This window comes from Equus caballus, chromosome 25 (genome assembly GCF_041296265.1).
Source record: "Equus caballus isolate H_3958 breed thoroughbred chromosome 25, TB-T2T, whole genome shotgun sequence".
Taxonomy (NCBI): Eukaryota; Metazoa; Chordata; class Mammalia; order Perissodactyla; family Equidae; genus Equus; species Equus caballus.
The window spans coordinates 19,738,912-19,766,223 of record NC_091708.1 but is presented as its reverse complement, the minus strand read 5'-3'; the positions used below and the strand labels follow the sequence as shown (position 1 = coordinate 19,766,223).

At 40.6% G+C, this 27,312-nt stretch overlaps 1 protein-coding gene across 1 annotated transcript in view; it reads right to left on the bottom strand.

Moving 5' to 3' along the window:
- Window positions 1-236: 236 nt before the first annotated feature.
- SLC44A1 (solute carrier family 44 member 1) overlaps window positions 237-27,312 on the bottom strand; it is a 179,488-nt gene continuing 152,412 nt past the window's right edge. The window contains exon 16 of the mRNA XM_023629816.2: window positions 237-1,152. Within this exon, the coding sequence (XP_023485584.1) occupies window positions 1,138-1,152 (15 nt within the window). The 3' untranslated portion in view covers window positions 237-1,137. The remainder of the gene's footprint in view (window positions 1,153-27,312) is intronic.

Genomic DNA, 27,312 nt, shown 5'->3' with positions numbered 1-27,312 from the left:
AGCATTACACATCTTTAGTTTTTCAGTCAAAAGGAAAAAATAATAAATTGGCCTTAATGAAAACTGTTGGCTTTCTTCCTAAGTCACCTAAAACAGAAGTCAGCAAACTTTTTCTGGAAAGGCCCAGATAGTTCACATTTTAGGCACTGCAGGCCATGTGGTCTCTGTCACAACTATGCAACTGTGCCATTGTAGAGAGAAAGCAGCCACAGACAATACATAAATGACCGAGTGGGTCTGTGTTCTCATAAAACTTTATTTACAATAACAGGTTGGGGGCTGGATTTGACTCAGAGGCCATTGTTTATCAACCCCTGATCGAAAAGAACATTGTGTTATTTTTCTTAGAAAATAATCTGTGATTCTTCTGTGCCTCTAAAGCCTCCCCAGTCCCCTCACTCAGACACTTCCCACATACACCCACCACCATCCCCACCTCTACTGAGGAGAGGAAGACCAGTGATGATGTGAGGGGCTGAGGATCTTCGGAGCAGTGACAGGCAGAACAGTGTTAAGGTGCAGGGGCCTTGGATCTAGACCAAGATTTGAGCCATGGTTCTGCCAACTATGTGATCCCCATACACAACCTCTCCTAGCCACCCCCCCCCACCCCCGTTTTGCTTGTTGGCAAAATAGAGATGATAGGTGCATTCTTACAGGGTTTTTGTGAGGATTAAATGTTTGTAAAGCACCCAGCCTAATAATTGGCATGGAACAGGCACTCAATAAATAGTTATTAACCCACAATGGCTCCATAAATAGCAGTCAAATAGAACAGACCCAGCCTGAATGGAGAGAATTCCATGGCGGATGCAGCCTTCAAGCTAGCACTGGCGCCAGAGCGAGAAGCAGCAGGGATCACTTAAACACACGCAAGGCTAGATAAGAAAGCAACACTAAATTTGAAGACACTGCTGCAAGACACATTTGTCTCCAATGCTTCTGATTAATCATTTATTAGACAGCCCCACTGTAGCAAATCCACTTGGCTGCTGTTGGCTTGGGAACGTGGTCGCACGCTTCCATTGAAGTAATAAGATCCTGCTCTTCGGCCTCAGACTCTCAACAGCTGGTGAGTGGGAGAACCTCGTGTAAACAGCCTCCTCTGAATTCATTCTTCCGGGCTCATGGGGCCAGTCACCTTTTCTTCAGCTGAAAAATAAACACATCGAGAAAATGAATGCTTCTCTCCTAGGGGAACACGACACATGAAAAGCAATCGATAACAAGAAATAGTGTGGCATCATCTTTAGGGAAGACACTGAAATGTAAGAGGGCAAATACACGCACACTTAGATTAACAAATAAGAAAGATATCTGGGGCCGGTCTGGTGGCGTAGTGGTTAAGTTCGTGTGCTCCGCTTCGGCAACCCGGTGCTCACAGGTTTGGATCCTGGGCGCAAACCTACACATCGCTCATCAAGCCATGTTGTGGGGCAGCATGCCACACACAAAATAGAGGAAGATTGGCACAGATGTTAGCTCAGGGACAATCTCCTCGAGCACAAGAGGAAGATTGGTAACAGATATTAGCTCAGGGTCAATCTTCCTCATCAAAAAAAAAAAGATATCTGAGAACCTGGGTTCAAATCTTGATTTTACCCCCTTGTCAGCTGTATATTTGTGGGCAAGTAACTTCTGTGTCTACGTTTTCCCATGTATATAATGAAGATAATCATGGTATGTTCCTTTAAGGTTGTTGAGAGGATTAAATGCATTAATAAATATAAAGTGCTTAGAACAACTCCTGACACATAGTACGGAGTACTAGATTAGCATTTGTCATTATCAATGTCAGTATTATTCTTTGACAAAGACGTTTTAGAATAGCTGAACAACTGAGTCAAACAAACACATAATGAATCAAATTCAAAACTAATTTAGAGAATCTGATTGTATGGTACTGTCAGAGACCCAATCCTGAAATTCACATGAAACTTTGGATTTTTCACTCCCGTGACTCACTTAGCAGTGGGATAGGTGAGACTAGCCTAATGGGTGTTCCCATAGTTGAGTTCAATTCAAGAACCGGAGACCAAGTAAATGTACTGAAGTTGACAACTATACTGTGGTTTGGAAAAGGATATCCTTATTCTTACGAAATACACAATGAAGTAGTTAAGACTAAGGGACCAGGCTGTATGCAAATTATTCTTAAATCGTTGAAAAATATTAGGTGTATATACATTCATTTATGTGTGTATATATAGATAGAGAGAGAGAGAGAAATAAATGCTTAACAATAAACGTAACAAGAGTCTATGGTGTTCCACGTACTATTTTTATTCTTGCAGCTTTTCTGTAAGTTTGAAATCATTTGCAAATACGTGGGTTAAAAATAAAAAGGAAGTGTTGACTCAAGCTTGACTATCAAACAAGCACGGGGCCACTGCAGGACAAGCAGAGGTGACAAGATACAGTCCTGACCAGATGCCAGGAGAGCTTGGACTTGGAACAAGGGGACCAAAAGCAGTTCTATGAGTCAAAGATCTAATGAAGGCAGGCTGAGACCACCTGATACACTCGTCTCCACAAGAAGCACTGCTTGTCCGCAGGCGACTACAACAGGTTGTATGTGGCAGTAAGAATAACCGTGCCTGAAATCCTTGCAAGTTTCGTTTTAGGGTTATAGTCTCAAGATTTTTGTTTCATTTGCCAACTATGGCCTCTTTGCTGATCCCCCGCCTCAGATTTCTCCCCAACTTCAATCCACCTTGCAAACTGCTCATAAAATAAATCCCTACATCGTTGCTCTTACGACATCAGTTCCTCATTCAAGAAATTACAATGGCTTCCTATTTTCCACAACTTCTCTAAACTTTGCCGTCTTATCAGCTCCATGTTTTATGATTTTACATATTTTGACTTGCAGTTTCAACTTTCAGGACTTTTTCCCCCATCACTGAAAATAACGGAAGCTATGACTAGACTGACATCCGATAGTGGCTCATGCTTGGTTATGCATGTGGCCCGAACACCAGGCTTGTGCCAAAGCTGTGATTTGTCTGAGATTGAGATAAAAGTTCTCTCCTCCTATTTTTTTTATTTAAATAATCTTTTTAATTTTAGAATAGGTTTAGGTTTACAGAAAAGTTGCAAAGATAATACACAGAGTGCCCATATGCTCCACACCTAGTTTCCCCTATGGTTAACATCTTACATCTCTATGGCACATTTGTCACAACTAATGAACCCACAGTGGTATATAGTTATTAACGAAACTCCATACTTTATTCAAATTTCATTAATTTTCCCTAGTGTCCTTTTCTATTCTAGGATCCCATCCAGGAGATCACATTACATTTAGCTTTCCTCCTATTTTTAAATTTTAAAATATTATTTAAAAAGCCAAATGTAAATAAAGTGTATAGTCTGATTGAACAAGATTTTATATGACACTGTGATGCAATATCTTTCCTACTACCCTTGAACATGAAAAAACTACAGCATCTGACTCATCCAAAGACCATTAGAACACTCATTTCAAGGCTTCCTGAATTTTCTTTGTGTCAGATCCCTTGGGAGCCCAGACGACCCTTCTCAGATTTGATGTCCAAGGCCACATCTAATTAGCTGGGCCAAGAAACCTTTAATTCTTTTACAGTATAAAGGAATTCTCTACACAGTAACTCACACGGAGATTCCTGAAATCTCGGGTTTGACACAAACACTTGGTGCTAAAATGAGCTTTCACTACCACCTGTGGAAAGGACCTCGGCAACCGCACGGCTGGTATTATTCCCTCACCGGCCAGGAATGCTAGAGTGTCCCTTTACGGAAAACTATGGTATCAACTGCCCGTAAGCTGCCAGAGACTTCTCTGGTTCAATTATAGCGTCAATTTACTCTGCTCACAGAGCTCATTAGCTCATGGAGCTAATTAACAGGCAAGGTTTAATCGCACTTTCTAGACTCCAATTTGATGCTGGATCTGCCTTCATCTTTTCCTGCAAAGCTGGAGTAGAAAGAAAAAGTTCACGCCAGCATCTAACCAAGAGGCCATGTTTTTCCCATCAGGAGTGGATAATTTCCCATTCTCTTTCTTAAGGAAGAGAAAGAATACCCCTTCTTAGGAGAATTTCTTTGATGGCTCCTGAATTTAAATCAGCATCCTGCAAAGGGTTAATAGTTATCAAGATGTCAGACAAATAAAAATATTTGAAAAGTGACAGCAACTCTTTCCAAGTGAAATATTTGGAAAGAATTTTAAATATGCAACATAGGATTTTTATCAATTTTATTTCTTTTAATTTTTGATGTTTCCTTTGTCTGTTAGAGAACCCAACATAAAATTAAAGGGAATTTTGATAAAAGAAAACTTCATTCATAATTTGACCATCCTAGCATACCTATTTTCAGGTGGATGACTTCCCTTTTGTCATTGTCCACAGTTTGTGTTTTTTTCACCTCACTTTATATAATACACATTTCCCACGTTTCTGTTATTCATGGAAATTTTTAATGGTTACACAATATATCATTAAGTAATTATATAATTATTATTCAAACATTTGCCTAATGTGCTCTGAGAGGGAAGACTTTTATCTGTTTTGTTCACCACTGTATCCTCAGCATTTAAAACAGTGCTCACAAAAAGTAGACACTCAGTACACATTTGTGGAATAAGAGGTGAATTTAAATGGTTTCAACTTTTTACTCTCATTTGTTATTACAATTACTACTTTTATTTCATCCTGCTTTCTTTTGACTTAATTTTTTCTCACTCTACTTCCTTGAAATAAAAACAGTTGATCATGATTATCTCTTTTTTTTACATAGAAAACATTTAGAGGGATCCATTTTCTCTGATTATGATCTTGGTGTGATTGGTATCATTCCACGTAAATCCCTTGCATGGCTGAAATGTCTATATTCCACCCTCACATTTATTTCACAGTTTGTGTAGGTAGAGAATTCTACAATGGAAATCATTTTCCCTCAGAATTTTGAAGGTGTCCTTCTATTTTCTTTTAGCTCCCAGGGCTCTGTGGAGAAAGCCCTTGTCACTCTGATTCTTGATCCTTTTTCTGTGTATAACATTTCTCCCCTCCACCCTCTCTTTTCTCTCCCTCCCTACCTCCTTTTGTTCCTCCCTCCCATCCCAACCTCTCTAGAGTCCCTATTTTTTGGATGTTGAATCACCTGGAACGTATCTCTAATCTTATCTTTTGCATCTTGGTCTTTTTGCCCTACCCTCTGACAGATTGGCTCTAAATCATCTTCCAAACCTTCTATTAAGTTTTACATTTTTGTTCTGTTTTTAATTTTTAATTTTAATTCTTAATTTTCAAGAGCTTTTTTCTCTCTGATTCTTCCTCTTTTAAATACAAGCTATTTTCATCAATATACTCTTTTCTATTATCTATCTGAATTTAGCAATTTTTTAAAAAGTTTTATTCTATCTTACAGTCTGTTTCCTCCAAGTCGTTTTCTTGTTTTCTCTTTCTTTTGGTCTCCATCTATCATGTAGAGACTTTCCTCAAGAGTCTGGTAATTCTTATTTAAGAATGGAGCACTAAAAACTAATTGGAAGTTTTTTATTTGTGAGTAGATTTTGTCACTGAGGTGCTTCACTCTAAGATGATCTGGCTGGGCCACTCAGTTGGTGAACTCCTGGCGCGAGCACCATTAGGTGTTTTCCCTTGGGCTAGTCAGATTCCCCAGAGAATAATCTTGCAGTCTCCTGGTTGGTGGGTGAAAGCCTGGTTGCTAGAATTTGGGGAGCTAAGAGGGGGAAGAAGGGCCTCAGGCCCTCCGCCATCAGAATGCAGCCTTCCGCTTAATGGCCCTGATTTTAGTATGGTCCCTCTGCTTCTGAGGCCCCCCAAGTCTTGTTTTACCCTCTTCAAGAACACCCCTCTAGCTGCCTGCTGGGGATAGAAGGGGCATTTGCCTGACTTTACAAAATAGAGGATAAAGTCTGGAAAACTTTATTTTTTAATGTACCTTTTAAAATTTTAATTTTAATGTAAACACAATAAAGTATACAAATCTTAAGCATACGTGGCTAATGAATTTTTATACATGTATGTATCCGTGTAACACCATCCGCACTGACATTTAGGATATTTCCAGCACCTAAAAAGACTCCTCATTTGCCCTCCCAATCAAAGCACTTCAAAGTAACCATTATTCTGTTCTCTTTTACGATAGATCAGTTTTCCCTGTTGTTATACTTGATTTAAACGGAATCACACTGTATGTAGTCTTTTATGTCTAGCTTTTTAGCTCACCATTCTATCTGTGAGATTTATTCATGTTGTTTGAAGTTAGCTGCAATTCATTCTTTTTCATTTCTGTGTGGTATGCCATCCTATGAATATACCATAATTTATTAATCCATTCGACTGTTGTGGACACTTGAGTTGTTTCCAGTCTTTGGCTCTTACAAATAATCCTTCCATGAACATTATTGAACGTGTGTTTGGGTGCACACGTGCGTGCATTTCCATTTGGTACATACCCAGGAGTGGACTTGCTGGATCTTAGGACATGTATTTATTTTTAGCCTTAATAGTACAGCCAAACAAGTTTCCAGTGTGTTCGCACTGACTTATTTTCCCATGAGTAGTATATGAGAGTTCCAGTTGCCCCACAACCTAGCCAACACCTTTAATTTTAGCCATTCTGGTGGGTGGGTAGTGGTATCTCATGATTTTAATTTGTATGTCCCTGATAACTAAAGGAAGTCAAGCATCATTTTACATGCTCACCGAGCATTTGACTATGCTCTTTTATGAAGTGTCTGTTCAAGTCTTTTACCCACTTGCATTGTCTGTCTTTTTCTTCCTGATTTGCAGAAGGCCTCATAAATTTTGGATAGGAGTCCTTTATCAAATGTGTTTTACAAATATCATTTTTCCAGTCTGTGCCTTGCCTTTTTGTCTTTTGATGAAGTTCTTAATCTTTATAATGTCAAATGGAAGGCTCAATTTTAATCAACTTAAAAAGGAATAATTTCATTGAAAAGTCTGGGCCATCTTTCTGAGTTCGCTGTAATGCATTGTAATAGAACTTGTGCTGGGCAGAAAGCCATCTTTGTTCCAAAGTTTACGGTTATGATGCTTGTTCCAGCTGTCATCAAGATTGAACATTACCAGACATAAACTATACTGTGCTATTCTAGGATCTTTGGTACCAGTAGAGAGGAAGAGAGAGATCAGTCGTTGGTTGTTCACACAGATCATACTACAACAAGGCTTTGGTCCCTCAAAGACAGAAGAATACAGCTTCTAGGCCCAGCAAATCATTGTCTCTGCCCCCCTTCTTTACATATTGCTTGTTAATAATCTGATAGCATTTTGGATAAGTTTTATGCAATCCTGCAGATGTGTCCCCCCACCCACCTTCAACAAAGTGGACCAGAAAGACAAGCATTCTATTATACACAAATAATAAGGTTTTATTACCTTTAACAAGGAGTGGCCCGAACAGGTAGTTGGCCTACTAGTTAATTATTGACAAAGAGCAGGGCTAGAAATCAACTGCTCGAAAACTACAGCCCCATTCAACTGTTTTTAACCTATAAAAATGATAATTTCATATAGTCAACTTTCTGTTTTTGGTAAATTTGCAAATAGTTTATGTTGGATGTATGCTAGAAATAAAAGTCCTCAAATCAAAGTTAAATAAATTTATTGTGCACAGTGCAGAGTAGGGGCTCACTAAATACTTATCAGATAAATTTGAGGGTGCTGAGATGGGTGTCTGGAGTCATATCTGCCTAAAATTTAGTAGGCCGCAAATTCTTTTAGCCAAGCAATATGGGCTGGAATTTGGGCTTTATGTGTCAAATTTGTCTCTAAGGAGACCCTTGGAACTGATCAGAGTTCCACCCTCTTTTCAGGTACATGCCCTTCTTATGATCCTCATGTCTCAGAGGAGGATGTCTATTTCCTGTCCCTGCCAGGTGACAGGTAAGAAGCACGGGCCAGTGCTCAACTATACTCCAGGTACTTGTTAGAGAACAAAATGTACTCATTTCACTTAGCTCAACTAAGACATATAGACCAATGGAATAGAATTGCACATCCAGAAATAAACCCATACATCCATAGTCAATTGGTTTTGACCTTGACAAGAATGTCAAGACTGTTTAATGGGGAAAGAATAGTCTTCAACAAAGGGTGATGGAACAATTGGATATCCACATGCAAAAGAAGAAAGTTGAACACCTACCTCACAGAATATAAGAAATTAACTAAAAATGGGTCAAAGACCTAAATGAGCTAAAATGATAAAACTCTCAGAAGAAAACAGGGCTAAGTCTTTACGACCTTGGATTAGGCAATGGTTTCTGAGATATGACAACAAAAGAACAAGCAACCAAAGAAAAGATAGATAATTATGCTTCATCAAAATTACACACTTTTATGCTTCAAAAGACACTATGAGAAAGTGAAAAGACAACCCATGGAGTGGGAGAAGATATATGCAAATCACATATCTGATAAGGGTCGAATATCCAGAATATATAAAGAACGCTTACACTCAACAACAAAAAAACAAACAACCCAATTAAAAAAATAGGCAAAGGACCTGAATAGATATTTCTCTTAAGAAGATATACAAATGGCCAATAAATATATAGAAAGATGCTTAAAATCATGAGACATTAGGAAAACGCAAAACAAAACCACAATGAGACAACACTTCACACCCACTAGGATGGTTATAATCAAAAAGGTGGAAAATATATACTGGCGAGATGTGGAGAAATTGGAGCCCTCATACATAGCCATTGGGAATTAAAATGGTGCAGCTGCTGTGTAAAACAGTTTGACAGTTCCTAAAAAAGTTAACCATAGTTACAGTATGACCTAGCAATTCCACTCCCAGATATATACTCAAGATAATTGAAAGTGTATCCACAAAACAGCTTGTACACAGATGTTGATAGCAGCATTATTCCTAACAGCTAAAAGGTGCAAACAACCTAAATACCTAGCAACTGATGAATGGATAAACAATATGTGGTATATCATACAATGGAATATTATTCAGCCATAAAAAGGAGTGACGTACCGGTATATGTTCCAACTTGGTCGAACCTTGAAAACATTATGCTAAGTGAAAGAAGCCAGACAAAAGAGTCTACATATTGGACAATTCCATTACCATGAAATATCCAGAATAGGCAAATTCATAGAGAAATAAAGTAACTAGTGGTTGCCAGGTCCTGGGTGAGAAGAATAGGCACCAGCTGCTAAAAGGCACAGGGTTTCTTTTTTTGGATGATGAAAATGTTCTGGAGTTAGATAGTAATCATGGTTGCACAGCTTTGTGAATATGCTAAAAACCATGAATTGTACACTAAAAACCATGAATTTTATGATATGTGAATTATATCTCAATAAAAAAGGGAAAGAATAACTATGAAAAACTTTAGTAAGAAATGATTTAGGGGCCGGCCCCACGGCTGAGTGGTTAAGTTTGCATGCTCTGCTTCGGCGGCCCAGGGTTTCCCCAGTTCGGATCCTGGGCGCGGACACGGCACCGCTCATCAAGCCATGCTGAGACGGTGTCCCACATGTCACAACTAGAAGGACCTACAACTAGAATATACAGCTATGTACTGGGGAGCTTTGGGGAGAAAAAAAAAGAGAAGATTGGCAACAGCTGTTAGCTCAAGTGCCAATCTTTAAAAAAATAAAGAAGTGATTTAGCCCTAAATGATAAGAACTATAATTAAGTCACTTACACACACTACTAAGAGACACAAAAGAAGATTTAAACAAAACTGAGATAATACCAAAGTTCTTCATGGGAAGAATATTTAGAAAATTTTTTTTTCCAAGTTAATTTATATGACAAATAGTCTTCAACTAAAACTGCAGAGACCTTTTTGACAGACAGTAACCAGTTAAGTGATTTTATATGTCAAATGATAATAGGTGCTACAAAGAAAAATAAAGGATATTAAGCGAGACAGGGAATACAGTGGTGGAGTTACCATTTTACCTGAGTAGCTCAAGGAAAGCCTTACTGATAAGGTCACATTGGTACCGAGACCTGAAACAAGTGAGGGCATGAGACGCGTGGAAGCAAGTACAAAGGCCCTGAGATATGCCTGATTATACACAGAACAGCCAGGGGCCAGCAGTCTTGGGGCTGGAGCAGAGTGAATGGAGGGAGAATGGTAAGAAATGATTGGAGAGCAGTAATGGGCGGATGGGTTGGGATGAATCATGTGGGGATTTTGAATTTTATTCTGAGTGAGCTGGCAAGACATTGGAGAGTTTTGAGCAGAGGAGTGAGGAGATCTGACTTAGATTTGAAAAGGATCACTCCGACTCCTGTGTGAGAATAATAGGTAGAGGGACAAGGCTGAAAGCAGGAAGACGATTTGGGAACCAACTGAAATTTTTTAGGCAAGAAATAAAGGGTGGCAGTAGTGGAGGTAGTGAGAAGTGACTGGCTTATGGACCTCTATGGAAAAATAGAGTTTACAGGATTTGCTGATGGACTGGACATGGGGTATGAGAGAAAAAGAGTAGTCAAGGATCATTGCATGGTTTTCCTTCCTGGCAAATGGAAGTGCGATGTTACCACTTACTGAGAAGGGAGTTTGGTTTGGGAATGTTAAGTGTGACATGCTCATTAGAAACCCAAGTGGAGACTACAGGCAAATGGAAAGGCCTAAAGTGAATCTAAATTTCATCTGGAAGAAAAATGGGCAAGAGTTGCTAAGCAAAATTTCAAAATGAAGATTGGTGTAGGGAATTGCCCTTACAGATATGAACATGCCATCTAAGACTACAATAAATTACACTGGCACAAGAAACCATGGAGAGCGAAGAAACAAGAGATACACCTGGAAAAGGTCCCTAAAAGGCATCACTGCATTTAAATCTGCATTTGCAGATTTAAGTGCTGATGTTTTTACTGTTTGCAAAGAGCTCTAAATCTTGAATGATGATTCAGCTCTAACTTTGTTGAGGCATGCATTTTTTTCCAGTGGAAATATCTTTACTGTTTTTTCCTCAGTACACGTAATTGCTATTAAAAAATTAAAGTAATTCAGAAACACCCTATCCTCAAATCCCTCTAACCCTTGAGATAATCTGGTTTTCTATCCTTCCAGATCTTCCTTCTAAGGTATGACATGAATTGTGTGCCCCGTGGATGCGGAAGTGTGTCATTTGGCCGTGAGTGAGCCAAGCTAATGCCCACTTTGGAGATGTGAATACAGCTGTGTTTTATTTTTCAATGAAATCCCTAGTAACTTATTAAAGCTTTCTACTCATTCAAGAACATCAGGACTTATTAAAGTATGGGAAACTTTATCAACATCATGGTCATAGTCATAGCAACTAACATGTTCTTTTCTGAACGTTTCCCAGGTCACACACCCCATGCTAAACGCTCTGCATGGACATAGAATGGAACCCTCCCTACGATCCCCTCTTTTACAGATGGGGAAACTGAGGATTCGATGGGCGTAATTAACTTGCCCACAAGCAAAAAAACAGCAGAGCCAGAATCTGAACCTAGATGGGGTTGATCAACAAGTCCAAACTCTTCACACTAGACTGCTTGGAATATTAGGAGTCTACCACATGTGATAAAACACCTTCACAAATCAATGCGGGAAGGGATAAAATACTAATAAATGATTTGGTGGAAATTTGTTAAATATTCAATGTGCACCTTCCTCCATATTATATAACAAAATTATTTTCAGCTGTTAATAAATACAAAAAATGAAAGAAAAAACTCCATCACAAATAGAACATAAATTATACCTTAATTAAAGAAAATTTAAAATGGAAGAAAATATAAAGTATTTTACCAATTCAGGGGCAGGGGGTAAGGGTGGACTTTTGAATAAAAAAAGGGAAGATAACACAAAATAAATGATCAATCTGTGTACTATAAAAATTTAAATCATTTATAGATAAAATATCACTAACAAAATTAAAAGACAAATTATAAATAAGGAAAAATATTTGCCATAAATGTGACTGAAAAAGTGCTAATATCCCTAATATACAAAAATCTTTTAACAAACAGTAAGAAAAGCAGTGACATCGCAATAGCAAAATTGGCAAAGGATATGAAAAAATAGACAGTTTACAGAAGAGGAAACAGAAAAGACTGATAAATTAATGCGAAATATTCAATTTGCTAATAAGAAATGCAAATGAAAACAATAAGGGCTGTCATCTTTTGCCTTGAGGGTTATCAAAGCCCATTCGATGAAAATGATGTCCTGAGCTCCTGTCAAGGGTGGTGAAATGGTGGCAGTCACAGATTTAAATACAAACCTAAACTGATAGGACCTTTCTGGAGAGCAATCTGGCACATGTATCAAGATTCACAAAGAAGTACCATAACATTATTTGCATTTAGTAATATTTCCAGAAGTCTATCTTAAGGAAATAATCAGCATGTGACAAATATATCTCTACAATAAAAAGATTATAAATAATCTAAAAGCTTAATAATAAAACAATATAACTAATATATTAATATTAATATAATTTATATTCACTATTAAAGATGTTTTTGAAGAATATTTAATGATATGAAACATGCTCATTTATGTCTCTCTCTGCAAAATGTTATACAATGTTAAATGACAGGGACAGGATACGAAAGTTTATATATTTTAGGATCAACTCTGTGAAAATGGGTATATACATGTGGATAAATATTATAAGTAGAGATATACAAATACATTAATCTAGCAGGAAATACACAAAAATCATAAAAGCAGTTATTCTGGTAAGAGGGATGTGGCATAGTTTTTCTCTCTTTTCTGGAAATATCTGCTACATATATTAAAATGAAAATTTGTTACCTTAATCATCAGGTTAAAAATGATAACTTAACAAGAGCCTTTTAAAAGTTCATTTCTTTTTATCTAATAAGTCATTCAAGTTCCAGGAATGTACTCTTAACGATCGGCAGAGATAAAGATTTCTATACGAAGCGGATCATTTTAGCATTATTAATAATCTCCTAGTTTTCAGAGGAAATTGCTGAATTCAATTACAGGAAAACAGAATAAAATACAATACATTCAAATGAAAGAATATTATAAATCTATTAGTCTTGCTTTCAAGAGATTTTTAATAACAGGAGGGAAATTTTCATATATTATGTTAAGGAAAAACAGAAGATAGAAATTACTTAATATATATCTTATTTACTATAACCTTTTATTTTTAATATGACCTGAATTAGGCAGATATGTGATAGATAAACAGACAGCTAGACACACACACACAAAGGAAATGTGCCAGAAGACTAGTAGTTATTATCTTTGAGTTATGAGAAAATGGCTATTTTTTCAAACTTTTATATTTTGGGTTGATTTTTTAACTTTATTGTTGTAACTGGTATTTTTTTTATTATCCATAACGAGCAAAATGATTTCTTCAATCCATCTATTCATTTATATACAGTCATTTTATTTATTTACTTGTTTATTTGCTTATTTGTCGATTTATTCATTTAACTATTTCTTTCCGGAGATTGGGCTTGAATTCAGGCTCTTGGCAAATAGTAACTGCGTGACTTTGGGCAAATTACCAGTCTTCTCTTAGCCTCTGTTTTCTCATCTGTAAAATGGGAAGAACAACATCTACTCTGCAAGAGTGAATGAGGTAATGTGTATAAAGACCCAGCACGATGACTCACTCATCAAAGGCTTTCCAGAAATAGCAACTGATATCATTTGACTATTATTTTTAAAAATGAAAAAGATGTAGGGAACAAAGAAGTAGTGGGGATGAAAATGTGTGAGCAGACACCTTCTCATTCTCCCAGTCAGTGGAATTATTTAACTTACAATTTTATAATAAGAACCATAAAATATATTATATTCTTGGAACTGAAAATGAATGTAAATGTCAACGTAAATCAAAGATCAAACATAAGGAAAACTAAGGTTAGGAATAATGCAATGAACTGACCCCAGCAAATTCGCCAATGCTGCTTAATCTCTATAATACTGCCCCCTTGTGCAATTAGTGATGCATTACACATCCTAGGAAATGAGAGATTTTATTTTGAAGTAATTTACATAGAAAGGCTAAATTACACAAATATCCTTACCAAAAAACCCCTAATGTCTAACAAGGAGAGAGTACATATAAATTGTTCAAGCACACACTTACTGAAAAATAAAAATTTTAAATGTAGAAAGTGATGTTCTAGGAACTTAGGAAACAAACAAAAAAATCACCATAATTCTATTACTGCAAAGCAATAACATGATTTAAAAATTATTTTTACTATTGAATCCCATTTTCTCTTCATTTCTAAGTTAATATTATATAATTGGCATTTTCCACGCCGTGACATCCTTCACACAGATTTTTAATGGCTGCCTAACATTTTATTGAATGGATGTGCCCCTCCCAGGCTCAACGTCACTTAATGCTGGACATCTAGACTGCTTCCAAGAAAAATGTCAGCTTACTGTGACAGTTTGTCTACAGATGGATATTAGTGTATTTAGTTACAAAAATATAGAACCAGCCCTGATGGCCTAGAGATCAAAGTTTGGCATGCTCTGCTTTGGCGGCCCGGGTTCAGTTCCCGGGTGTGGAACCACACCACTCTGTCAGTAGCCATGCTGTGGCAGTGGCTCACACAGAAGAACTAGAAGGACCTACAACTAGAATATGCAACTATGTACTGGGGCTTTGGGGAGAGAAAAAAAATATAACATATATTCTTCTTATGAAGATAATATGCAATTAGTATTTTAAAAGATAAGCAAAATTAAGAAAACAAACTACACTCACAATTTCCCAATCCAGACAACCACTGTAACACCTGGCAGATTTTTTTAACACATACATATATGTGTAATATATATGTAAACATCTATGTCGTATATATTCACATTTTTTAAAGAAAAGTGGGCTTATTTTACTATATAGCATGATTTTTTTTCATTTAAAATTATATCATGTGCAACTTTCTATGCCAGTCATATCCTTTGAAAACTATTTTTATGACGAAATGGTATTCCATTACACAGATTAATTAACTGCACACATGTACTATGCAGTATTAAGTTCTGGTATATACATTATTGAATATGATGCTTACAGTTTGATGGGGGAAACAGGCATTGAACAAATAAACAAGAAAAATAAACACTGCAGCCTGATTTGTGATGAAGAGCCATGATGGAAAGGAACAGGACACTACAAGAAAATAATAGGGGTACACAAATTGGTTGCAGAAGGTCTGTCGGAAGGAAGAGTAAATTTGGACTTGAAAGACGAAGAATCTGGCATGTGAAAGCTGAAGAAGAACGTTCTAGGCAGAGGGAGAAGCATATCTAAGGCCCTGAGGTGGAACACTTCTTAGCAAGCGATAGAAACTGAAAGACAGTCAGTGTGGCTTGCACTTACCGAGGCCGAGACAGATAAGGCTGGAGGGCTTCTGCGCCATGGCAAGGAGTGCGTGCTGTATTTTCAGTCGGTGGCAGTAACACGACCTGATTTATATTTTAGAAAGCTTACTCTGCCTGTTCTGTGTAGGAGAATGGATTGGGGGCAGGAGTATAAGATGGGAGACTAGTCAGGGGCTAGAGCGGTAACCCAGACAAGAGATGGTGGGGCTTGGCTAGGAATAACATAGAGTAATAGTTGGATATGACATATAATGGAGTGGGGGTGTTGGTCAGTCAGGATAGTTGGAAGTAAACATTTCATCCAGCATGGCTGCTAACATTCGTGGGGTCTGAGGCAAGAGGACAAATGGAAGATCCTGCTCCCATTCTTTTTCCACCTTTGCTCCAGGCCACAACGTGAGGGGCTTCTCACACTCACCTGTGGACACCTGAGCCAAGCTCCGTCCACACCACCTGCCACAGCCAGGATCCTCCCTCAGGAGGAAGTACCTGGAGAAGAGACCCATGCAAGCCTTGTTTGGGTAGGGAGTTCTAGGGTCCAGGGCTTCTCCAGCGTGGGCTTGTGGGGAGGAGGTGGACTTTGGGTGAGCACATCCCTTTAGCTTTATGGACTCCGTGCCCTGTGGAAGGAGGGCAAGAGTGAGGACCTTGATGCAGGGTCTACAGGAGGTACCAGTTGCATCTAGTCAAAATTAACTCTGCAAAATGTTTTAAATCATCCATCAAGTATAGTACTGTGTATATGTTTTATGTGTACAACCCCACATCATTGTTTTCTATCTCTTCCTTGTCCAGGTTTCTCTACGGCTCTTAGTTAAATTAATTTCACCCTCCATGATGTTGGTGGAGTCATCAGTGCCCACTTACCTGGCTACTTGAACAATGTGCTTCCTCTGTGTCCATGGTGAGTAAACCCTTGAAAGCATCTATGAGATGACTCCCTGCGTATTTTGGAAAATGATAGGACTTAGAATGACAGGTTGAAAGAGAAGGAGGGAAATTTAAGAATGATTCTAGGTTTCCAGCTTGAACAACTGGTTTAACGGTGGTGTTATTTATTGAGCTGGGAAAGACTAGGTGCAGATGTGTCATAATTCATTGACCTCATTCCCTGTTGTTGGACTGTTAGGTTGGTTGCAACATTTAATAATTAGGAACAATATTCTGATTTGTAGCAAAATCTTTTCACACATACTTAATTTCTAAATACAGATTTGCTGGGTTAAAGGATGTACACATTCTTTAGATTTTTAATACACATTGCCAAATAACTTTTTTAAGAGCTGTTTCCTCACACGGTTAACATTAAGGTAGGGGGCCGGCCCGCGGCTGAGTGGTTAAGTTTGCGTGCTCCACTTCGGCGGCCCAGTGTTTCACTAGTTCGGATCCTGGGCGCGGACATGGCACCAATCATCAAGCTATGCTGTGGTGGTGTCCCACATAGCACAACTAGAGTATACGACTATGTACTAGGGGGCTTTTGCCGGTGGAGGGGGCGGGGAGGAGGAGGAGGAGAAGAAGAAGAAGAGGAAAAGATTGGCAACAGATGTTAGCTTAGGTGCCAATCTAAAAAAACAAAAGGTTGGATTTTGAATACTGACATTCTCAGTCTCCCCCCTCTTCTCCTTCCTTCCCTCCCTTCCATTTTTCCTTTGTCTATTCAATAACTGAACTTCTGTCGAGTACCTACTATGTCCCACACAAGGCCTGAGATAAATCTAGCTTTGTTCCTTGTTGGGGGCTGGGAGATGACTGGGGAGAAGGAAGGGCCATGGAGCCATGGAAGGTTCTAGAGTTTTGAATTGGATGACTTGGCTATCCTACCCACAAACTTCTCCTTTAGCTCCACATAGCAGGCTAAATAAGCAAAAATTCTTTCTTCATTTAGATTGGTGATGCCACTCGGAGAATTTGAAAAAAAGATGCTTACCTTTGTGCACACCACAAATAGGACGCTGAGATCAGGCTTTGCCTCAAGGACCTCTAATTTACAGGGTACCATTTTACAATGAGCTTTTAAAATATGATGCCAATTTTATCCTCTTAGTCAAGGGACAAAGCACCTCTCCAGGCCTTGAGGCAGGATTGCCCCAGTCAGCTGTCTTGGGGTGCAGATAGAGAAGGATGGAGCAGGAGACCCTGGGGCAGGGCAGGAGCTCCCAGCGCGTGTCCCCTTTGCCTACGAGGGCCAGCCCCACACTCTTGACTTGAGGGTACATTTCATCCTGCTTGGCTTAACCACCTAAGTTGCTAGATTTGACTCTGACCTCGAGTTAAAACAGGCGCTGGTGGACTTCCTTATTGCTGTAAGTCAGAGGGGGATCCAACCAGCAACATCTATTCTCCTCTCAACTGGCACTAGTAAAAGGCTTCAGTGTGCACAACGCCATATATACTGCTAGTTACTGCAAGACTTGGGCCCTATTCAAGGCTGGAAAATGATGACAATGCACCTATGTGCCGAAGGAATGAACAGGAGATTCCTGGAGTATCGTGAACCTGTGCGAGACTTGATTATGAGTATTGTTGTTCTCTTCTCTGAACACGGGCTGTTATATAAACCCCTGTACTCGAGAGCTCTGTTAATGACCAGAGCTCTAACTCTTACTTAGGTAACTTGCTAGAGGCCCTCTGCCCTCTAATAAGTTACTTAAGTCTCTGAGTCACTGTGTTCTCATCTTTAAAATGGGAAGAACAATTCTAATCTCGTGATTCTTATAAATAAGGATTTGAAGAGATAGTGTTCGTAAGCCCACAGTACAGCAGCTTTTACTCAGTAAAGGTTCAGTAAATGGTGACCGTTCCGGGAGAGATGGACACTATGCCAGCATATCTGATTCATCAAACATTAATGCATTTTATCAAACCATCCATTTGAAAACCAGAGGAATCATTTCCAGATACTGCTTTATAATGAAAAATAAGTTAAAGTAAAAGGATTTTTAAAAGGCTTAATATCTGCCTTTTTGAAACATATGATGTGGTTGAACTTTTGGAACTCTAGATATTTGTTAGTTTATTCAACATTTGCCGAACACTATTTATTTACCAAAATTATGCTATACATCTGTGTCTATCTGAATGGTCTCTTGCAGTTCTTTGCTCAGTAGGAGATCAAAGTAACACAGCAGCAGATCTAGCTAGAGCATCCTATTTAAAGAAGCATTGCACTGACTACGATCAGCTCAAATTCCTGGCACTTTGCAGACTTCTTTACTCTGGAAGAAAAAACAAGAGATGTATAAAAAAAGGATGTGTGATTCCCAGAAAAGAAAAGAGCCTTTGTAACTCCCCTCACACCCCACCACGCACAGATGTCTCCAGGGCGGGTTTAAAGAATGTGATGGTAGCTTTAATTTCCATTCCCAATAGGAGGCACCATTTCGTAAATAATAAAAGTTACAGATCACTAGGACTTTATTTAATCAAGTGCTTTAACTTCCTCCCTCTTCCTAGGAACCCAATAAGAAGTAAAGTAGGATATTTGGTGTCTCCCCTCTCTTCTTGCCAGGACGTTGCGGTGCTGCAGGCAGCCGGGTGCATTCTGTGTGGATCAGGGGATCCTGGGTGGGACAGGCTCTGGAAACTGTGCATTTGTACTGAATAATGGCAGACAAAAGAGACCTCTGATCAAATGTTTGAAGGGCTGTGGGAAGTGCTCCAGACACCAGCTGTTGCAGAAGACAGAGCATAATGCCCCTCGGAAGGGCAAAGCGGCAGATTCTGCTCTCTAACCACCAGACCAGCCGGCATGGAGACACACTGCCCTCTAAGAGGACTTCCGAACCGCTCAGAAGGTAGGAATTAGTAAATTAATTTCTGTTAATAATTACCAGTTGGCTGTACCTGTATGTTAGGAGTTCCAGAGCAAACCAGAGGCTTCTAGGAGTATAGGATGTTCAAACCTTCTCAGTCCCGGATGGGGACATAAGGTCTGTCCAAAGCTTTTTCTCCTGATTTGTGTATTTCCTGAAAGACACTCCCTCTGTAAAACTACAATGAAGATACAATTTCCTTTCCTACCCTTTGAGCTTATTAAACACTAAAATAAAAATTGGAACATACCTAAAAATCCTGCAGGTGCAGACAAAGCAGGGTACTCGTTCAGCATCACCATTATCTCCCACGTCAGTCATCAGCTCTGTCCTGCAGCCACCCTCGGACAAGGGTTTACATTAGCGCCTTCAGAAGTCCTAATGTCGTGCAAACGAGCATGCTTCCTCCCACACCTCCTGCACTGACTCTAGGGTTCTTCAGCTTGTGAATCTTTCTTTTGTGGCTTTTCAACCTTTTGTCCCTTGGTTCTATCTTGATTGTCATGTTCACTGCCAAACTTTGTTCAGGCACAATTTGCCATCATCTCGGCATTTCCAGGATATTAAGAGTAGATGCGTACAGAAATGCGCAATGGGGACTGTCCTCCAAAATGTTCTCCCTTTAAGTCAAAGATTAACTTTGGAGCAAATCTTGGAGTGTTACGGCCTTTGGGCTGTTGACTTGGTTAATGAGCAAGAAACCCCAGTCTGTTGGGTAATATCTGCCAGTAAAAAAGTCATACTTTGGCACAAGTGGCTAAGAGACCCTCTCTTGATTTGGGGCCAGGCCAGTCAGGCACAAGCTGCTTATCTGGCAGATGGGGCATCTCCACCCACAGGTCAGGAGAGCCTGGCTCTGGGGATCACGGGCCCATGTCCAGTGGTGAGCAAATATTGACAGAACCAGATTCCTCTGAGAACAGCAGGGGGTGGGGAGGGTGGGTGGCTGGCTAATGACCCTCAGACTCTATACTTGAAAGAGCTCAAAACCTTTACAGAGAGACTGGGACAGAAAATCTGTAAGCTAAGAAAAGGTCTCTTATCTAATTAACCTGTTTCACAGGAGAACCCCAGAGAACAGCACAGAGCAGCATGAACTAATGGCTACTTACCACTGAGGCTGTGTGCTTCCTGCTCTTTTGATGGCTCACTAGTATCAGGGGGAGGATGGGAACAGAAGGGAAGAGAGGATCATTTATTAAGGACCCGCGGTGTGCTGGGCACTGGTCTCAGGCACCTGTTTTATACGTGTTTTTCTCACCCAGTCCTCAAGAGAAGGTATGATTAGCTCCTTTTGCTAGGCAAAGAAAGAGGAAAAGTTAAGGGACTTGCTAACTTCATGAGAGGGAGGAGCAAGATCCAAATGAAAGTCCATCAGATTCCAAATCCCATGCTTTTCCTGCTGGCCCCTGCCGGTGTGGACGTGTATGCGGTGTGGCTGAAGCCAAGCAGAAGGGAGCGGGGGGAACAGAGACTGTGTTTGTCCATCTTTCATGAGGAAAGGTCTCGATTGTGTAGCATGAGCACCTCACCTTATTGTGAAAAGCAACAGGGAAAAATATCCATTGTCATTTATTATTTTAAAAAGGTGAAAAATTATGCATAAAAGAATGAATTGGTTTATTTCATGCCTCAGGCTCTAAATATGAACCAGTGCCCAGCTTTTGGCTCCCATAAGGACACCTGTGGGATTTTCCTGGGGTCTGTGTGATGGGCAATGCTGATGGGGAGTGGGGGAGGGGCCTGTTAGGACAGGAAGAGGAGGCAGCTCAGAAGCTCTGAAATAAAAGGCACAGAGATGTAGCCGCATAACAAGAACCCCTGTCACAGCCCAAAGGCCAAATCTAATTCCCAGAATGCTGAGAGACTTTGCAAATGGACTGGGACCTTTTCTTGTTGAATCTGCGTGAAATTCTCAACTCCCAGAGATAATCTTAATCAGGAATTTGGACTCAGTTGGATGCGACCACAGTCAGACAAAAAACAGGAGATGCTATACTTTGTGTATTGATATTCCAAAGGAATGAACAGGCTGATAAAAAGCAGATTTTAAATGTACACTCCTCGGTGGTTATTCGCCCCCTATAGGATGAAATCTAACCTTCTTGGCAAGTAGGCGAGGCCTGGCCTGACTCCGTGGCCCCATCTCCCATCACGTCCAGCCTCACACTTTGCAAGAGCAAGTTAACTGTAGATCAGCCCCCTTGAAGTGCATCCATCCCAAAGGCCATCCCTCACTTCTGTGTCTTAGCACAGTCTCTCTTCCAGCAACTTCTCACCTGCTAATGTCTGTATAGGATGTGGAAGGATGAATTTTTCCCAGGCCTCACCTTATGCCTTCTGGCCAACTGCTTCCCCACGTTACACACACGTCCAGTGCACTGACCACACCAGCCCCTCTCCATCCCTGACCTGTGAGCTCCCCGAGAGGAGGGCTGGCATAGAGTAGGTGCTCAGTAAAAGAAAGGAACCAAGTGCTCTAACATATCATGAAACACTTTTTCTTTATCTTGCCTGGAGTCCTTAAGGAGAGATAAAAGTTGGCTTCTCATTATTTCTCTAAAACAATCAAAAAGAGTAAGTTTCCTAGTCAAAGGTTCAGTAAGTCCTTTCAGAGGAAATCCAAAAGTTGTCAGTGTTTCAAATGAGCATGAAATTTAGACTATTTGTTCTAAGAAACATGTAAGATAATTGAAGGATGCTATCCTTCAAGTATTTATTGATTCTACCTGCAGCTGGTGAAAACAGGATGCAGATATAAAAGCAGGGGTCCCCTGGCTACCTGGGGCTTTGGGTATATTAAGTGTCACTGTTAGAATTCAAACACTGAAATGCAGCCCCCTCAGTATCACAGGCCCCAGAAGAGAAAACACCTGTGTGGTTTGAGGGGTTTGAACCATTGCTAATTGCTACTGTCAACCAGCAGGTGTCACCACAGACCAGCACATTTGCTACAGCTGCCTTCTCAAGGACCACCACCAAAAATCCTACTCCAGCTGGAATTCCTGCTCCCTCCTAAGGCCCCATCCCGCTCTGGGAGGCTTCAGCTGGAACAGACGGTGCACATGCCCATAGTTCTCAAAGTTGACTATACAGGAGAATCATCTTTGGGAAAGGGGGTGGGATGGGAGGGGGTGGGGAGGAGTGTTAAAAATGCAGATTCCTAAGCCCCAGCTGCAGAGATTCTGATTCAGTAGGGCTGGAGTGGAGCTCATAGTAATTTCCATTTGACGCACCACCGTGTTATCCTCCCCCCATTCCCCACTGGGATGCACTTTGAGAAACGCTGATTTGCGCTCACATCGACTGTACAATATCATCTCACCGCCTCGACTCAGAGACAGTGAGGCTAGAAAGAGACTCATTCATTCATTCATTCAACAAACACCTGTTGAGCCCTCAGAGCATGCCAGTCACCACTGGGTACCTTCGCAAAGTCGGGCAGCGCACCTTCCTATCTCAGGCTTGAGATCACCATCATGGGATCAGTCACAGAATCCAGCAAAGACTCAATCCATCCTTTCTCATGCTCATCCCATGAAAGAGCCCGGCTTCCAGCGTGAGAGGAAGAAAGTCCTCATTTCCATAAAGAACACGCCCACGTTTACAGAAATTTTGCCAATAAATTGATCCCTAACCGTTAGTTTATAGGACATAAACATTCCAATGATATGGTTATGAAGGAATCTTGTTACCAAGATTCATTCTTTAAAACACAGACAAAAATAATAAATCCATTAGTATTTGGAAATCAAAATGCTCCTGGGTGTTTCACTGCCACGTGAACTTTGTAAATAGAAGTAAATAAAAATCCTAGTAGTAAAAAGTGGGATAAATTACATTACCACAAATAAAACGTAAACTAAAATTCCATTAGAAACTTAAAATTGCCACGATGTGGTTATCCGGGGGGTTGAGGGAGAGTGCCTGCTGAGAAACGGAAATGAAAATTGCGTATCCCCCTGCAGCTGGAAAACACTCTGTTCACTGACCAAAACTTACTATGCTCTGACTCCATCTTTTTTTTTTTTTTTTTTTTTGCCTTTCTGACTGCTAGAAAAGCTTTTGTTCTAGAATGGACTTTAAAGCTCATTGAATCCAACCTTTCACTCCACACTCAATCCTGCTTTGTAACATTATGGCTGCGAAAGTGCCCACAGCCCCCGCACGCATTCCTCTGGAGTCAGGGGCATCACTTCCCCCTCAGAGCTCAGTCGGTCTTGGGGCTGTTCCAGTTTGTTCACCTCCTGTCAGATAAGCAGGAAAAGAAGGTGGTTCCACAGGAAAGCCTTTTCCCTCCAAGACCTTCGCATGGCGCCTGGCGGAGGATTGCATCTCAGCTGCATTGACAGGAAACCTGTTACTTAACAGGCTTAAACAAGGTAGGGATTCATTTTTCTTATGTAACAGGAAGCCCAGAAGACGGCAAGCCCAGGGGAGAAAAGCTGTCCAAGGATGTCTTCCAGGAACCGGTCTCCTATTTTTCTGTTCTACCATCTTTTGCGTGTGATTTTTTTTTTCACACTTATAAGATGGCTGCTGCTCCTCCGGGCATCACATCTGCCTTCCAGACAGGCCAAAGAAGGTGGAAACCAGGAGGATGGGTGGCACCTATATGGAGAAGGCAGAACCTTCTTGGAACTCCTCATTATACTTCAGCTACATCTTGTTAAACAGAACTATGTCACATGGCCACCTCAAACTTCCAGGAAGTGTGGGAAGGGGGGCATTGTAGTTGGACACTTTGTTGACGAGAACAACATCTGGATTATATTCATGAGCAAGAAGGACAGAACAGACATCAGGTAGGACAATTAGCAGCCACTGCTACAGCCTGATAGTTAATATCAAGTGATCAAATGTTAATTGACAGATGAAATCTGTCTTTCCAACCATGAGAACCTCTTGGGGGCTTAGAACAAGACTATAGAAACTCTTTTTTCTGTAACATCCCTTCAGATATTTGAATACAGGGACCATATCTTTTGCTTTCCCCCACTCCAGGATGTCTCTTTTCCAAGTAGATGTCTTTTCCAGGCTTGTCTCTGAAAAAACTCCTGTTTGTTTACATTCCAGGTGCGACTGACCTCAAATTGTAATGCAGAGTCATCTCCTTCCCCCGCTGGACACCTCGCTATCAACACTGCCCTGAAACATCCTGCTGCCGGTTCACACAGAGCGTGCCTGGAACTCGGATGCTGTGGGGAAGGGCTGGGGCGAAGGGGAGACACATCACTGCCTGCCTACCCTGTGAGGGGCACTCTGCCATCTCCTTTCTAAGACATCCATTCAGAAGACCTCCCGGCAATATCACCCTCATTTGGCCAACGAAGGCTGGTTTTATGGACCCAAGGAAGCACTTCACATTATCACTGCTGAACTCCACGTCGTCAGATTTAGTCCATTGCTCCCGAGCTCTGATTCTTACCCAATGAACTAAATAGCTAGCGTTTTTAACTCTAAGTCACCTTAAAATATGATATATCTTTGGTATTAGTTAGCATTGTGTTCAGCTGCAATGAAAAAAATTCCCAAATAACAGTTGCTAACTTAAGACAGAAGTTTGTTCAAGAAGTCTGAAGGTGTCAGCCCAGAGTTGACATAGGGTGCCAAAGAGTCAGGGACACGGGCACCTTTTATCTTGTTGCTCCATCATGCAGGTCTTCCAGTCTCAAGGTCACCTCGTTGTCCAGGATGGTTGCTGGACCTCTAGCCATCACGTTTGAATTCCAACCAACAGGAAAGAAGAAACTGAGGGAGGAGCAATGGTTCTTCCCTTTAAAGATGTTTCCTAGTAGTTACATGTCATTTCCACTTACAGCCCACTGGTCAGAACTGGGTCACGTGGTCACAACTTAGCTGCAAGGGGGGCTGGGAAAAGTAGTCTTTGTTCAGGACGGCTGTATCTCCACTTAAAAATCAGGTAACTGTTACCATCAAAGACTGAGAAAAAGGCAAAAGACCAACAATAATGAGAGTTAACATTTATTGAACATTAACTATATGCCTGGCACCGCCCTGTGCACTCTACATGTAATTCCATAGATAACCATGGCAAACACTCTCCAGTTTGGCGCTATGATTACTTATCACATAGGTGGGAAAACGGAGGCCTAGAGAGGCTGAAACCCAAGGTCCTCCAGCTCATAAGGGACACAGGTGCGCCCGAATGGGAGCTCACGCTCCTCATTAATCACTAGAATGCACTGCTTGGGGCAACGTGTGAGAGAGAACTTCTGTCTTATTTCGGCAACTGTTATTTGGGGAGTTTTGTTCTCACATCTGGAGTCCGCTCCTCTGCTGGGCTCCTCCCTTGGGTTGAAATTAATTAGCAAACCTCAGGCTTGGTCCTTCAATTAATGGCCATTCCACCACATTTCTTCTCAGGTCGGCTTGGCTCTTAACGGCCTTGTCCTTTGTAATCTGGATAAACAGGATCAGATCCCAGAAAACTAGGCTGATGCTGAAGAAAAACGGGAGATAGCACCTAAATGGGGGGAACAAGTGAGGCAGCCCAGCAGACACATCGTGGCAGCGTGGAGTGCTGCAGACCGTGGAAGTTCAAGGGCTCGGGAATAAGAAAGACCTCGGGTTGAATTCTCTATCTGCCATTTGCCACCAGATAAACTCCTCAACCGCTCTGTCTCTCAGTCTCTGCAGATAAGACCTACTTTGTACATTAAATCTGAGGAGTAAAATACACACTCACACGACACCCGAACACGCGTCTGTACTCCACGCAGCACAGAATCCAGCCCCTCGCAGGTGCTCGTTGCTTTATTACTTTGATGAGACCAGTGAAACTCCAGCCCACTGTTGGAGCTGCAGGCATCCGTGAAGGAGAAAGAAATGTCAAAGGTTAAAGGTAGAAAAGATAGGAAAAAAAACTGTGTTATACATTTCTTTTTAATCTGTTTGACTTCCGGGAATTTATCCAAAGGAACAAATTCAACTGAAGCAAAACATAGATGCTAGATTTTTCAGGGCTATCTTTTAACAGCTCAAACCTAAAAGCCACTACCTGCCCACATGGGGGGAAGGAAGAAGAACTTTGTGTACCGGGCACAGCTGCTCAGTGGACCCACAGGACGCCAGTAAGAGGCGAGGGGTGAGCCCTTGTAGCACCGTGCAGAAATAGTTAGGATTTAATAGAAATGAAAAAAGGAAGGCACAACTGACAGCACATATGGTTGCAACTATATATATATACACACAGGATTATTCCTAAGCAGAACTAGAAGGAATGTGTACCAAATAAAAACAAATTTGGTACAAGGATGTCGGTAAGGGGTGTAATTTTTTCAAAATTTTCATATTGTCTTTTCAATAAAACAACAACAAAAGCATTTCAAAGCGCCATTAGGTAGAAAGTCAGTTTGCTATATTTTCAACAATAGATACCACGACGAGGACATCCAGTGCCCAGATCTTGGTTTCTAAATACCAATTTCCATTAAAAGGAACCAGGGCTCCTTGAAGACATGACTGATCACAGAGCTGAGACCAGGAAAGCCCAAGGTGAGCCTGGAACATCTGGGTTGTGTCAACAGACACGGAATTACTCAAAGAATGAGGCAGACAGGTCGAAAGTACACAGGAGCCAGCATGAATGGCCTCTTATTGGCAAAATCTGAGACAATTTGGGCATAAAAATAATGAGGATGAAAAAAAATAAGCATTCATAATTTGATATTTATTTAAACAAGTGGGAGGGACCGGCTCCGTGGCCAGGTGGTTAAGTTTGCACACACCCCTTCGGTGGCCCAGGGTTTTGTCGGTTCAGATCCTAGGCACAGATCTAGCACTGCTCATCAAGCCATGCTGAAGTGACGTCCCACATAGCAGAGCTGGAAGGATCTGCAACTAGAATATACAACTTTGCACTGGGGGGATTTGGGGAGAAGCAGCAGAAGAAAAAAGAAGATTGGCCTCAGATGTTAGCTCAGGGCCAATCTTAAAAAAAAAAAAAAGGCTCCACTATAAAAAAACAACAAAAACCCCACAAATTTTAGCATGTTTTAAAAAAATAATAAATGGGAGGGAAGGAAAAGCTCATCCTTACAGAAAAATACCAACTACTAAGTGTAGAAGCAATGATGGGATTAGAAAATCACCATTAGG